Consider the following 14,951-nt stretch of genomic DNA (forward strand, 5'->3'; position numbering starts at 1 on the left):
CCCTACTATTGTGAGTCACACGTAGTGCTTTTAGAAGGACTGTCTGTTTGTCTGTCTGTTTTGATGAGGCATCATTTAGTCAAACTTACTGTCGGATCCAGTCGACTAACAAACCTCAAACCTGCTGCATTTGTACATTTTAAAGATGCGGTTTGCGTCTGTGCTCGTGTGTTACTGAATTAATATCGCTGTTACAGATTGTTCATCATATTGAAATTTATTCTGTCTTATGTATTCAAAACTAGTGGCAAAGTGACATCATGAAGGTTTAAATTTTAACGAACTGGAATTTGAATATACCGAAAAATGTTGAATACTTGGTCACAGCATGAATGAGAGTGGAGAGACATTTGCATATATTTGTGTGGCGCTATGAATAATTTAATAGTTGTTTCATTCTGGTTTGCCCTTGGTGGAGAAAAAAAATGGTATGTAGGCTGTTTGTTTGAGGTTTTTTTTGGTTTAAAATTGTTTGTTTTTGAAAGTGAACTCTATTGACCGTAGAGTTTACCTATGGTACGTTGATTTTCTTTGGTAATTTTATTACATAAAACCACCATATAGCACATTAACTGTAATGTTGTGTGTGAGTATACTTGGCTGCAGCAGGGAAGTAGATTTCCTGAAATATCTGGTTTAATGTGGCATAAAGGAGCAGCGCCCCACCACCAACGTGCCATTACATCCCCTCCAAATCTGTGTGTGACAGCTCTCCTGGCAGTGCTAAGATTCATACCATCGTCTCAAAGAGCGTGTGTGTGTGTGTGTGTGTGTGTGTGTGTGTGTGTGTGTGTGTGTGTGCTGGTTAAACATGTTGAAACGATCTTAATTTTAAGCAACTAGGAGTTGAGAATTTATCTTGTTTGGCACTTGACACGAAGCTGGTTTTCAGCTTTAAAAATGTAGTTGTATACTTGGTGTATTATATAAGCTATATATATATATATATATATATATGAAAGTGCAGAAAATGCTAAGTGGACACGGGAATCAACCATGTTTTGTCAGAGACACTTTTTCCAGTGCGCTCTAATTCTAGTTTTCACAACATAGAGAAGTGGGAATTTACATGGGGTTAAAATTACCGACACACATTGGATCATTTTGTGAGTACAAACTGACTCACTGTGGAATTCAGACGCAAAGGAGTTCCACCAGAGACTAATTAAGCACTTCTTCATCTTTTAGGATGCCATGTGCTTTGTGCTTGACTCATGTATATGAGTTTCGGTTTGGTTTTTTTTCTGTGTGTTGGCTTCATCTTGGGTACTCATAACATTGTAATGCTACGTTTGCTTTTCCAGTCTGCAAAAATAAAATGCGTTGTCTCTCTTTGTAGATGACCCGACAGAAGCAGATGTGTGGTTGCTCAACAGCTGCACTGTGAAAAACCCTGCAGAGGATCACTTCAGAAACTCAATCAAGTAATGAAAAAGCACAATGCACACACACAAACGATATGTATCTTTGTCTTTTTCGAAGGATTGTTACATTTTAATAGGAACTGGATAAAGAAGTGTTAGCTTTGCTAAGTAGGTCTTTTATATGGGGTTATGATGGCTCATTTTTCTGTCAGGAGAGTTTAGAATAAAGAGAAAAAAAAAGTAAAAATTTTAAATTATAATAAAAAAAGAATAAAAAAATAATCTTAATACAAATGAAAAAACTGGCATATGTAGAATTGCTGCTCAACAGACAATCAGAAATAGTTTTCTACAAATTAATGTGTGCCAAAAAGATTTCCCCATTGTGATGAGTTTTGTTATAATAATTATGTCTTATATTACTAAATCTGAATCACGATCACAACTATGTGTGACAAGGGAGCACAATTCACTCATAAATAAATGAACATCTAATTGTGTTTTGTTAGAAAACGTAATCCAGGATCAATTTAACACAAATGAACTACAAAACAAGGCATGTTTAACACATTTTAAGCCAAAATGCAGAAGCACTAAGTGCAGCCTTACTTTTCCCATAGGAAATAAGAAGGTAAGTAGCCCCCAGGTGCTGCTAATCAAATGCACTTGATTAAGTGATCATTAACAAGGGTGAGCACATCTATAAAAGCAGAATTTTGTCCCTTTTGCTGGTGTGGATCGTAAAGGAAATGCGAACATTTTTCCAGGAGCGGACATCCTGAGTTCAGAGCATGAAATTCTCATCGAAACTCCAAAAAACCTAAGAGGTACATGTGAGACTTCACAGCCTCAATTAGCATGTTAATGTACAGTTAGAAGAAGGCTGAGAAGTACGGTTTGTTTGCAAGGTTGCCCAGAGAAAGCCTCTCCTCTCTGAAAAGAACATGGCAGCACAGCTTAGGTTTACAAAGGTGCATCTGAACAGACTACAAGACTTCTGGAACAATGTAGGTCTGGGCGATATGAGGAAAATCTAATATCACAATATTTTTTTTGGCTATAACACGATATATATCACGATATTGGATTGCATTTTTTTTAATACAGCGCTTTTCGAGACCCTCAAAACGCTTTACAATTCCACTATTCATTCACTCTCACATTCACACACTGGTGGAGGCAGCTACAGTTGTAACCACAGCTGCCCTGGGGCAGACTGACAGAGGCGAGGCTGCCATATTGCGCCATCGGCCCCTCTGGCCAACAACAGTAGGCGGTAGGTGACGTGTCTTGCCCAAGGACACAACGACCAGGACAGACAGAGCTGGGGATCAAACCGGCAATCTTTTAAATCACCTCCCAAAACAAATTTTATTTGCAACCATAAAGTGCCTAAAATGCACTATTGCACTGGTATACTCATTCAAATTCACCATTCAGTGTTTTTTTTTTTCCCCACTTTGAATTCAAAGAATCTGAATGAATTGAAATGTTTGTTTTTAAAAAAAATAAACATTTTATGGTTATTTTTCCCAGTCTGGTCGTGTATAAAAATGCATGTGTGCCAGGTAGAAGATTTTCTGGTTGGGAGGGGTAATGATGCATTTGCAGTGTGTGGGAGAAAGAAAACTCGCAGTGAATTACATGCAGACAGCTTAATATTGCCATGGCAGTTACTCGATGTATACTCCATGGTTATGATAAAGCCATTTTAACCATCATACATGGAAAAACTCGTGAGACATCGAGTACATTCGATATATCGCCCATCCCTAGAACAAAGTGGAGATGTTGGTCACGATGCACAGTGCCATGTTTGTCAAGACCAAATACAGGCATTGAGCACGGTGGTGGAGGGCTGATGATTTAGGGGTGTTTTGCAGATTCAGGTCCTAGGCAACTTGCATACCAAAGTATTCTAGAGTCAAATGTAAAGCCATCTTTCTGACAGCTAAAGATTGGTCCACAGTGGGTCATGCAATAGGACAATGATCCTAAGCACAGCAGCAAATCTACAACAGAATGGTTAAAAAAGGTGTAACGGCCCAAAGTCCAAAACTTAACTTGATTGAAATGCTATAACAGGACCTTAAGAGAGCTATGCATAAACAAATGCCTACAAATCTCAATGAACCAAGCCTAAAATTTATCCACAGCAATATTAGACACTGAAAAAGTTATATGGAAACCGTTACTTTTAGTTGTTGCTAGTAGGAGGTTCTACAAGCTAGTGAATCCCGGGGTGTACTTAGAGTTTGTATTAAAATAATTGTAAATTTTGTGAGGACTAGATGGATTTTTACCATATTCTGACTAATAAAACCTCAGACTTGACAGAGGGTTTACTTTACCATGACTGTAGATCTTTAATTATTTCAAAATGTACCTTTTTACTCCAGCGTGGACATAACTGTGATGCTTTTTTGCGAAAACCATTTTTCTTATGCATAATTTTGTGTGTGTTCTTTTTTAGCCTTTTGCCTGGTGTCAATTTCCACCTACTCACTGTTCTACTGGTCTCTCTCAGCGATACACACACACACACACACACACACACACACACACACACACACACACACACACACCTACACACCTACCTATTTGCATAAACACAGAGAAATTAAGCTAACTGTTTTGCATTTTGATTAATTTGCCTCCATCAGGGGCGCACACACCTGGCGGGTATGTGCTTTTGTTTGCGACTCAGAACTTGGATTTTGCTACTAAAGGTTTTAAGGTTTACTTTGAGTAAGAAATCCAAATCCCGAATGATTTAAGCACACACATATGTTTTTATGTCCATACACTGCATATTATTGCATGCGGTTTTAACCTTACCATGCCAGGGTGAAGAGGGAAAGTGGAATTAATGATCCTTGTCTAACATCAAGTTAGTCGTGTGAAATTAATATACACTTGAGCGTCTCTCCTGGGGCCTCTCGAGAGAGTGCAGGTTAACACGCTTTTGCTCTGACCTCAGCTGCTCCAGTGCATCAGTGGCCCACAGAGAGAACTAACAATAATCAAAAATACAACCTAATTAGATATCAGGGATTTTATTCTGGTTTAAATACTCAGAAAATTGAGAAAGATTTTAGTTATTGCTTGTTATTATGATATTCCTTTATTTTCTTTATTGCCCCTCTCATTACAAACCGACAACACACAGCATGGAGCACCAGCTGAATTTCTGCACCAGCCAAACAAAAGAGCTGAGCCCCAGTTAGCTTCACTTTGTTTTTAGATTTTACTCTTTTAGATTATTATTGCATTTCGGGCTAAATCAGGCTAAAGCTTTAATTTAATATCTGCCACATTTTCATTTTGGTGGCTGAATTATTGCAATTGAATAACTTCTATCAAGGGAATATTTCAAGAGCTGAACAGTTATACTTGGTCAACCTGATCAGTGCAATCTTCCTGCTCCAGCTGTCTCCTGGTGCTCGGTTCTCTTTCATTCCTTCTGTTATGGCATTTTTTAAAATAATGCTTCGAATTTGCCAATTGAAATGCACGAAATAACACCACACTTCAGGACTTTGAAATGTCTTGCTCGTTGATGCTAGAGTTTTTCTTAGACTGGAAAATCACCCAGCTGTAATGCTAATGCAATTAATGCTCTATTCACTGAGAAGGACACAAACACTCACACACAGATGCACACACGTACACAGAAGAAATGGAAAAGTTTTTCTCCCTTTCATCATTTGCAACGTGCAAGACGGAGACACAAAATGAGGGGGTACGGGATGTGAGCGAATCCAAATGCCGACATGTCGTTCCGTTTTGTTCTTTCCTCCAAGAATTATTTTTTTTCTTTGCCTTCTCTTTGTATGATGGACAGAGAGAGGGGGGGAAAATGAGAGGAGGAGACAGGCACACGAGCTGCCTCGTGCTCAGTCACACGGTAGCCCTTACGCCTGCGCCTCCTGGTACCACACACTCACACTCAGACTTCGCACACACTTGCATGGGCCGGGGCAATATTTCTGTTCAGATAGTAAGGTCCATAGTTTGTTTGGACAAAGACAGTTTTTGTAGTTTTGCCTCTCTGCAACACTGCACTTGATTTAGATCTCGGTGGATATCAGCAAACACTGTAGCCACTTTCAGCTGTTGCTTGTTTGTGAGTCTCTGCCTTCAGTTTTGTATTCAAAAACTGAAAAGCTGTTCTGTTGGGTTCAGATCATGTGACTTGGTGTAATGTCAACCTGGTAGCCCATTTCGTTGCTTTGAGAAACTCTTGGTTTGTTTTTGCTTTGGGTCATTATCCATTTGCACTGTTCAGTTTTCCAGTATTTGTCTGAATGTGAGCAGAGTACAGTCCTACACACTTCTTAATTCATTCTGATACTTTTATCAGCACTCAGAGAATCAATCAACAGTTCCTCTGGCCTGTGCTATGCTACACATCATGAACTTTGTCCTTCTCCATACTTTTCTCTCCCCATCAACCTGCTTCAAGTTAATCTTGGTTCTAATGATGGCCTCCTGCACTTGCATCTATTTGGGCCTCATATTTAAAATTATAGTGAAAAGCTATAAAATACAAATTCAACACTTTGGATCATCATTTGATCATTTTGTTTGCCATTAAATAACAAGGGAGCAGGTGTCATTCGGCCATTAAACTGCTTTTCTTAGGGCCTAACTTGTTGTACCAAACTGTAGGTTATTTCATTTCATATGAATTCTTAAATTCTGCTTTGTAATAAGTTGACTTGTAACCTTGATAAAGTATGTACACTACCAGTGGAAAGTTTGGACACACCTTCTCATTCAATGGTTTTTCTTTATTTCTACTACTTTCTACATTGTAGATACAAACTGAAGACATCAAATATATAATGCAGGAGAAACAATGGCTAAATAAATCTAAATATGTCTTATATTTTAGATTCCTCAAAGTAACCACCCTTTGCCTTGTTGACAGTGCTGAAAACCCTTGGCATTCTCTCAATGAGCTTCATGATGTCGTCACCTGAAATGGTTTTCACTTCACGTGTGTGCCTTGTCAGGGTTCATTTGTGGAACTTTTTGCCTTCGTAACGGGGCTGGGACCATCAGTTGTGTTGTGCAGAACTCAGCTTGGTACACAGCTGATACCCATATTTGACATCTGTTAGAATTCATGTTATGGCAAGAACCAATCGGCTAAGAAAAGTGAAACTCAGTCCATCATTACTTTAAAAACTGAAGGTCAGTCAGTTGCTAAAACTCCGAATGTGTCCTCAAGTGCAGTGTCAAAAACCATCAAACCCTGCAAGAAAACTGGCGCCCCAGGAAGGAAGACCAAGAGTCACCTCTGCTGCTGAGGATAAATTCATCCTCAGAAATCGCAAGTTAACAGTGCCTCAAATGAGAGCCCAGATAAATGCCACACAGAGTTCCAGTAGCAGACAAACTGAATCAGGCCTTTATAGTCAAATAGCTGCCAAGAAACGACTAATAAGGAAAAACAACAAGAAACACAAGGAATGGACATTGGACCAGTGAAAATCTGTGCTTTGGTCTGAGTCCAAATTTGAGTTCTTTGGTGACTTCTTCATGAAGCTCATTAAGAGAGCACCCAAGAGTGTGCAAAGCAGTAATCAAAGCAAATAGTGGATATTTTGGAGAATCTGAAATATAAAACATATTTTGACACTTTTGTGTTTACTACATAATTCTGTATGTGTTCATTCATAGTTTCGATGCCTTCAGTGAGAATCTACAAGGTAAATAGTCATGAAAATAATGGAAAACCATTAAATGAGTAGGTGTGTCCAAACTTGTGACTGGTAGTGTATGTGTGCATGTCTGAATTTCAACTCTTTACCAGCTAATCATTGGTGCTAAGCTGGTTTGAACATACATTTCTGTAAAAAGTAGATAGCTAACTCACTATCCGATCTAAAAAGTGTTAGTCCAAAGGACAGCAAGAAAAGTGAAAACCAGTCCACTGTTGGAATGACTGGTAGAGAGGAGTTACTCCAGAAAAAGAAATGTGTGGCCACATTTTAATTTTAGTAAACACGATACAGGACAAAGTAAAGTTATAGGCAAATATTGCTGCTTTACAAGGAAACATAGCCTACATCCTAACATAACCATGTCACAAAATATGCCAAGAGCCTGTCAAAGGAAAAAGTGAAAGAAACCCGAGGACTTGTTAGCCACAACTCTGCATTGCACAGGTGCCTGCTCGATCTACTCCACATGGTAAAAAGATGTAATTTGTTAAGAGACTTTGGCAGGAAGAGTAAAACAAATCAGAGAACTTGAGTCATAAGAAGTATAATGTGAAATATCACTTATATAAAATTAATATTCACTAGTGAAAAACAGGCTGAAATTAAAATGTGCACTGGGAAATCTGAGCAGCTGTCTACTTCAAGTGTCTTCTAATATACAAGACAGAATGACATCTACTTGACACTCAAAGCAACCAGTGCCTTAATTATGCAGTATTGTAGGCTTCAGCACAGTTTTATTAAAATATGAACATTTTAATATTTACTAAAGTGTCATTCGAGAGGCATTTGAGAACGGTATCACACGGGTTATTAAGGTCCTCAGTGACCTTTCGCATTGACAAAGATGAATGAGAAATGCGTTATTTGTTGCGTTGTTACATTTGTTACAATCGAAGATCACTAGCGTATTGATTTTTATATAAAAACAAAGGAAAACATTAAATGTCCTTTAATTAAACTTGGTCCAAATGTTCATACACCTATTAAATATTTCCTAAAACCTAGATAAATTGACTTTTATAGGGGTAAATGTGACTGTTAATTGTGATATATAGTTGTGTACTATCATGTGTAAGAGGAAAAAGCCAAATGAACACCGGCCAAACATAAACACACACATTATCGTGGTCACACAAGTAACAAGTGTAATAATAAACGAGCTGAGGGCTTTTAAACTCAAACACAGGGGCTTTGAACAGTCTTCTATGGTGGTTTGGAAAGACACAGTGAAAAGATGGTTTATTACCTCAGGAGAACTGGGGCTTAGTTGGCATCCATGCCAAGTGTGTGTGCGATAAGGAGCTGAATTTGCGCATATGTGTATGAGGGTTGTCAGGTGGATGAATGCCCAGGCAGAGCGCTCTGTGTCTGGTGTGAAGGGTTTCCCAGTGAGAGACCGCGATCAGATATGCATGAGGTTTCTTTTGAGTCTGCAGTGTGAGCGAGTTTGTGTGAGTGCACGCACAAAATCCATTTATGGTAGATCTATAGTGAGCGCTGATAAAACGCGTGTTCGTCAAGGATGCCTAGGAGAGGTTCAGATTTATTCTGTGCTGATTATAATTGAGATTATATGAAAGCCCAAGACAGAATTTGTTTGCTTAATAATTACTTTCACTGGTGTTGCAATGCCAGCCGTACGGTTGCCCCTCAGCGTTTTCAGTTTGTGCTCGTCTGGCTCTCTCCGGTCAGCGTGCAGGGAGAGATTGGATACCTTCCAGGATCCTTTAAAAGAGTGAAGGTCTACTCCACCCTGCTGTTTACTCCTCCGGCAGGGCTTTGGCGTCAGGAACTAAGTAGCATAAACTGCTAATAGAGCAGCTTCTGAATGCTAAAAAGTCAGTTAGTATGGATGTTTGGGCATGCATGCGTGTGCATTTAAATGCTAGAATCTATAGTGTAATTCAATGTCAGAGACCTCTCAAATCAATGAATGCAGAATACATTAAAGGAGTAGTTGCTCAGCACGCTGCAATTAAACCGCTCTCCGTTTGTGTGTATTTCAGCATGCGTTGGATTTCTCCACTTGGCTGTTTCTACTAATTAGTATGATCAAGGGAATGGATGTTTAACGAATTAGAAACCAGCTCAGAGCTCTATACTTCCAAATACACCAATTCCCATATTATATTTACATTCATTTCAATATAATTTTAATATTCATGAAACAACCGCAAGAAGGAAAGAAAACAGTTGTTAATTGAAAAGGGGCCCACATCACACAGAATGAACTCGTGGAAGACGTCCAAAGTGTATATGTAATGTGCTTATACGGAGTATTTCTAACAGATGTGTAGGCTGGGTGTGACTTTGTGTTATAACCCTTGGCTACAGGACAGTTTACATCAGTGTTGCCTTGGCAGAAGTTTCTGTGCAAATTTAGGGCCATTAATTTTAGACCATATGCTGCCAAAAGTAGATTGGAAAACGGAACCAAAGCTACTTCATAACTATGCTACATATCAAATATCATCCTAGTTATGGTTATGCATTGGTATTTTGATGTGATACAAGGATGGGACACGGTTTGTTCCCCAGTATTTTTCTAATTTAATACTTGTTTATCACACTCCAGTGTTTCAGGTCATCAAGCAAATTGAAATGTTAGACAAAGATAATACAAGTACTGTATTTTTCGGACCTTAAGGCGCACCGGATTATAAGGCACATTAAGTGAATCAAAACAGTCAGATAAGTCAAACTTGGAAACATGAGAACCGTTTGGAATGAATCTGCACATGTACATTTATTTTACTTTCTCATCATTAATCGCTTTGGAAAACATTAACACGATTAAGGTTGTGGTTAAGGTTAGGGATAAGGTTATAGTTATGGTTATTATTAAGGTTAGGGTTGGAATACACGGCTGGAACGTGTGTTACCCTCGAGAGTGTCATTCTGTTCGATTCCCGTTCCCGTGGGACGTCTCGGGATGTGACAAATCGTCGGTATGTTACGCATCTCGTAGTGCTCCGTCAATCCATCAAGCGGTGCGACTTCGTAGTTTACCAAAGTCGTACTAAAACATTTTTTGACAGATTTTTGAGCGCTGTGTACCACATAAAATCGGTTCAAGGTCAGTAAGCACAACCAGAATTAATACATAAGGTACACCGGATTATAAGGTGCACTGTCAATTTTTGAGAAAATTTTAAGTGCGCCTTATAGTCCGAAAAATACGGTAAACAAAATGCACTTTCTAAATGAAGGTGTCAGTTATTAAGGGGAAAAGAACTCCAGACCTACATGGCCCTGTGTGGAAAAGTGATTGCCCCCCTATAAACCTAATAACTGGTTTGCCACCCTTAGCAGCAACAACTGCAATCAAGCATTTGCAATAACTGGCGAAGAGCCTTTAATAGCGCTCTGAAGGAATTTTGGCAAACACCTTTTTACACCACTGTATACAGTGAAGTTATAGGTGGTGAATATGCTTTTCAGTCCATGCAAGTGATTTTTATTTCGCTGATTTCTGATGAAACATCTACCAAGGCCAACGTACAGCATCAACACGTTATTCTGCTCTGAGCATGAGCGGGTCTCTCGAAAACCTTGAATTGCGCCGAGACCGTAGTCAATCTGATAAATCTTTTAAATGGCAAAATCTGACCCACTGATTTAATAAAGGATTAGACAGTGACCTCAATGACTCAAGCATTCATAAATATTTCCCAAAATCCTGACTTGTTTTCCTCTAAAAGTACCTATAACTTACAGAGGTGCTGAACAGGCCTTGCCAGCATGTTATTTCAAATGAACTGAACACAGAAGTGACTGACATTAAGGCCAGAAATGTTTTCCTTTCATGAGGACATGACAACGAGGTATAAACAATCTGAAATATCTGCAGTGACCTTTAGAGCTGTTTACTAAGGGCAGTTGTTTTGTCTGTGTTCAGGCAGTACAGCAGAGATGCGGGCAAGAATTTGTGTCTGGCTGGAGAGACACACACACACATACACACACATATACACAGAGCTTGATGCCTTGGGCTGGTTTTGGTAGAAACCCAGGGATTGGCATTTAATCTGTCAGTTCTGCAGGGCATTAGCCTACATTTTTGGGTACACACAGACACAAAAATAGAGAGGGAGAGACTGACTGATGGACAGACGGGGGAGAAACGATGGGAGAGTGTAGCCGAGTTCAGGCCTCCTGTTTTGGCCTCACTGAGCCCAGGGCTGTGTGAGAACCACACCGAAGCTGGGACCGACCCCAACCTGACCTTGTTTTAACATCTGCATAGTTGGAGTATACTTGAGTTTTCAGTTTTCTTCTATTTTTGTAATATGTTGGTTTGTCGAGTAGAGAGAAGATTATCTGCTATTGTTGAGATTTTGAGTGATATTACTGCCCCCTATTTCTGTACTGCTTTTTGTGGATTTTTATCATTGTGAACCCTACAAATTATTTTTCAGAATGTAGTCATAATTTCCTTTTTTAAGTTTGAGTATGCCAAGAGAGTCCTTGAAATTAAAATGGCACGCACAAATGGAAAACAGACTGCACCTAGTAATTCATGAGCAGTTCAAGTGGCTTTGGCTATTTTGCACTATTATCTGCCTTGTTCTGCTTCTTTCTTCTCTGTTGCTTCATAGTCATTTTGAGGTTATATGAAACTAGTGGTCAAAACAAGCTCAAAGTGGATATCTGATATTATATAGGCCCTGCCAACACAATAGCTATGTCATAATATTCTCATTAAATGTAATACATATTAAATCTTATTAAAGCTGTTCATAATACTGATAGGTTCCTCTTCTTAAAACTTTACCTTAACAATACACCTTCAACTCCATGACCCCAGCGTCTTGGGAACAGCTCTAGCTTTGACCTGATTGACTTAAGTGTGACTTAACTGGACGCATAATCGGGTCATTATCTGTCATCCTAGCCTTATCCTTTTAAAATGACTTACCTGCTGTCAGGCTAGGTTTGGTACTTATCCTAAGACATTCAGCCTTAACAACAAACAGTCAGCTCCAATGTTTGTGGTGCAAGCAACGCTTTAAGTAAAGTAACAACCTTAGCATTTTTAAGCTTGTTTATCAGAAAAGGTCATGGGCTTCTCAAGCATCAGAAGGGATGAGTGTAATTTGATAAAAAGCTAAAAATATTAGATCCCTCTTCCTTTTAAAGGTGACTTTTCTTGGCTTGCTTAAAAACATTAAGTAGAAGGTGCTTTCATTTCCACAGCCAATTAAAGTCCATACCAGTTTAGTCTTGCAATGTCATCTCAGAGGTTGTTTGTTGTTTCTCAGGATACACAATTTCTGTAGAGAGAGAAATGTAGTTTAACCAGTTTAGAAATGATCATTAGAATCATTTTAAATCAGTGGAGAACAATAAACATATTCAAGTTGGACATGAAGTGCTCTGCCATCAATTTAACAGTCTTGGCTTAGTTTGGGGATTGTGACTAGTTAAAGGGCAAAGTGCCAAAACATGAAATCCTAACATGTAGGGTTTCTGCCTGTGTACTGCAAATCCGATTACCTGCCAGCTATAAACCAAACAACACTTCCCGAGATCCATATGTGAAAATATGTGGTAGACGGCACATTTAGTCTTCCCTCCTGTTCCTGAGTTGGTGCATTAAAGCATGGCCAAAAAGTATTTTTGCAGCAGAGGTTACCTTTGAGGTTACCTTTGACCTTTTGGATATGAAAGGCCAAAAACATGTTTTCCATGATCAGAGGGATATTGCTGGATCACCAACTTGTTATTAGTTATTGGCTTCCTTTGAACGCTTGCCCTAAATTATAAAATTCTAATAATAAACATTAAAATAAATTCTGGATGTGTTCCCCATTCATGAGAATGATCCCAGTGTCGTTTGCTGCAGAGACTTAAGAAACATTTATCGCTGCATGGAAATGAGGCAAACCCTGAATCTGTGCTCTCCCACAGGTGCAGCCTGTGTTATTCTTTTTATGTTTGAAGTGGGAATTCTACTCCCATACCTCTCCTTTTCTTCTCAGCAATAGGCTTTAAAAAGACATAGGAAGAACCACACTTAATGTTCTTTGCGCCACACAGGATCCACTGAGGAGGGTGGGCAGTGAACCAGCTAACTGTGACTGACGTCAAACTCGCAGTTAACTTCACTCCAAACTATTTTTAAATACGGCGTGAGGAAGTGAGAGAAGCCTTCAGATGCAGAAGTTGCCAGAGCAAGAGACTGATGTCTGAACCAATACTGGACTTAAAGTGATCATTTCAGCCAATCTGATCAATATTAAGCTTCTTAAGCAACCTGCCATCAAGCTTTTCCTGATTTGCAAAAAGCTTTGGACCAAGTTTAACTCGGCGTGAGCCTATGGTTTCGAGGTGTGGTGCATGCGTCCACACTGTGAGCCTTTCTCACTGCAGCGCCTCTCCTGAATCAATAACCTCTCATCATGCAACCAGATCTTGATAAACATGACTTTACTCCAGCTTGATTTTGCATCTGTGTGTTCTTTGTATGTATTCTTCTCACTCATGTTTTCATATTATTGCATCTAAATGATTTAAGTGTTGGTAATTACATTTAATAGGAAATATGGTGCTTGTTTAAGCAGTCGTGAAGAATAATTAATAAAATTACAAACTAATGGATGCACTTCAAATCTTCTTAAGCGTTTATCCCAAACTGAGCAAAAGCTCAAGTCTGCTGGAAAACAGATATTTATTTTTGTGTGTTTTGTTGCATATTTCAAGTGATGTGTGCGCATGAGTGATCTCTTAAATGAATGGCTGCATAATCACAGCCTGTCACATTGTTGCTGGCCTTATAAGGCCTTCTTGAATAGCAATCACAAACAACTCCCGCCTTTCATCTGTTCAGACGGCTGAGCTCTTAAGGCACCCCACTGGGCTCCTGCATTTTTGCTGATCCCCGATTGTGGATTTAAGCCATAACAGACCAAGTTAATATAGATTTGAAGATAAATGGAGGACCTTTCACCGTGGTGTTTTACGAATAACTGGTTTCCATAGTTAAATCTCAAGTTGAATTCAACTTTTTGTGAGTTAGTTGGTTTAAAAAGCTTAAAAGAATCTCTTACCCATATTCAGGGTCTCTGCAATCATGTTGATTGCAGAGACAGGGGGACTCAGGCCACAATTTGGTAAGATTAAAATTAAAGCAGAATTGTAGGCCCATATGTTTTCTGTCATTGGTGGGAGGGTTGCATTTCCCACTGCAGTTTTAGATAAGGGCTTTAAACATCTGTGAGAGGATGAGTCTGGGAATGGGATAGTCTGCCTATAATTGACTTGGATAAAGAAATAGCGAATGGCTAGGCAGGGCTCCATCCATATCCGTGAGTTTTCCTGAAAAGCTGAGTATTCTTCTAAATGACAGGAATTTGGCTCCAAAACATACGGTTTATGTGTGTTAATAGGCTTGAAACTGGATTGTAGGTTTTATTTTATTTTTTTTGATAAGCAAAACTTAACAGTGCCTGGAGAAAATCTTATCAGTTTGTAAAAATGGAATTAAAACACATGTAATCTTCCTTTAATATTCTGTTTATTTCTCGTGAATATCTACTACTTGGCTGCTTTTGTACTACGTTTGAAACAAGTTACTAAAAGAGTGGTTCTCTGGGTGACATTTTGCTTGCATAATTTCGGTCCAGTTGTCCCTTTAGAGAAAAGAGTCGCTTGCAGTTGTTCTGATTGTAACTTTTGTCCAAGTGGTTTCTTTAACTTCACTCATTATTCGAGTTGTACCCTCTCAGATGACAGTCCCTCTGTCTGTACGGCTGGAAAGGGGTCACTGACTGGTTTGAGTATGAAGGCAATGTTAATCAACCTTACAAAATGACCTACAGTGGGCTCCTCATGTGCATGTTTCTGACCTAGA

The 14,951-nt window shown here is 39.1% G+C and overlaps 1 protein-coding gene and 1 long non-coding RNA gene across 4 annotated transcripts in view; both read left to right on the forward strand.

Moving 5' to 3' along the window:
• Positions 1–14,951, forward strand: part of cdkal1 (CDK5 regulatory subunit associated protein 1-like 1) — a 257,896-nt gene that overhangs the window by 39,561 nt on the left and 203,384 nt on the right. For all 3 annotated transcript variants that reach the window (XM_085176654.1, XM_085176653.1, XM_085176655.1), the window contains exon 4: positions 1,340–1,424. In XM_085176654.1, coding sequence (XP_085032780.1) covers positions 1,340–1,424 — 85 coding nt within the window. The remainder of the gene's footprint in view (positions 1–1,339; positions 1,425–14,951) is intronic.
• LOC146507804 (uncharacterized) lies at positions 1,431–14,949 on the forward strand. Its single transcript, XR_014876737.1, has 2 exons — positions 1,431–13,398; positions 13,430–14,949. It is a non-coding gene; the product is annotated as an uncharacterized LOC146507804 (long non-coding RNA).

Source organism: Neolamprologus multifasciatus, chromosome 11, assembly GCF_963576455.1.
Source record: "Neolamprologus multifasciatus chromosome 11, fNeoMul1.2, whole genome shotgun sequence".
Lineage (NCBI taxonomy): Eukaryota > Metazoa > Chordata > Actinopteri > Cichliformes > Cichlidae > Neolamprologus > Neolamprologus multifasciatus.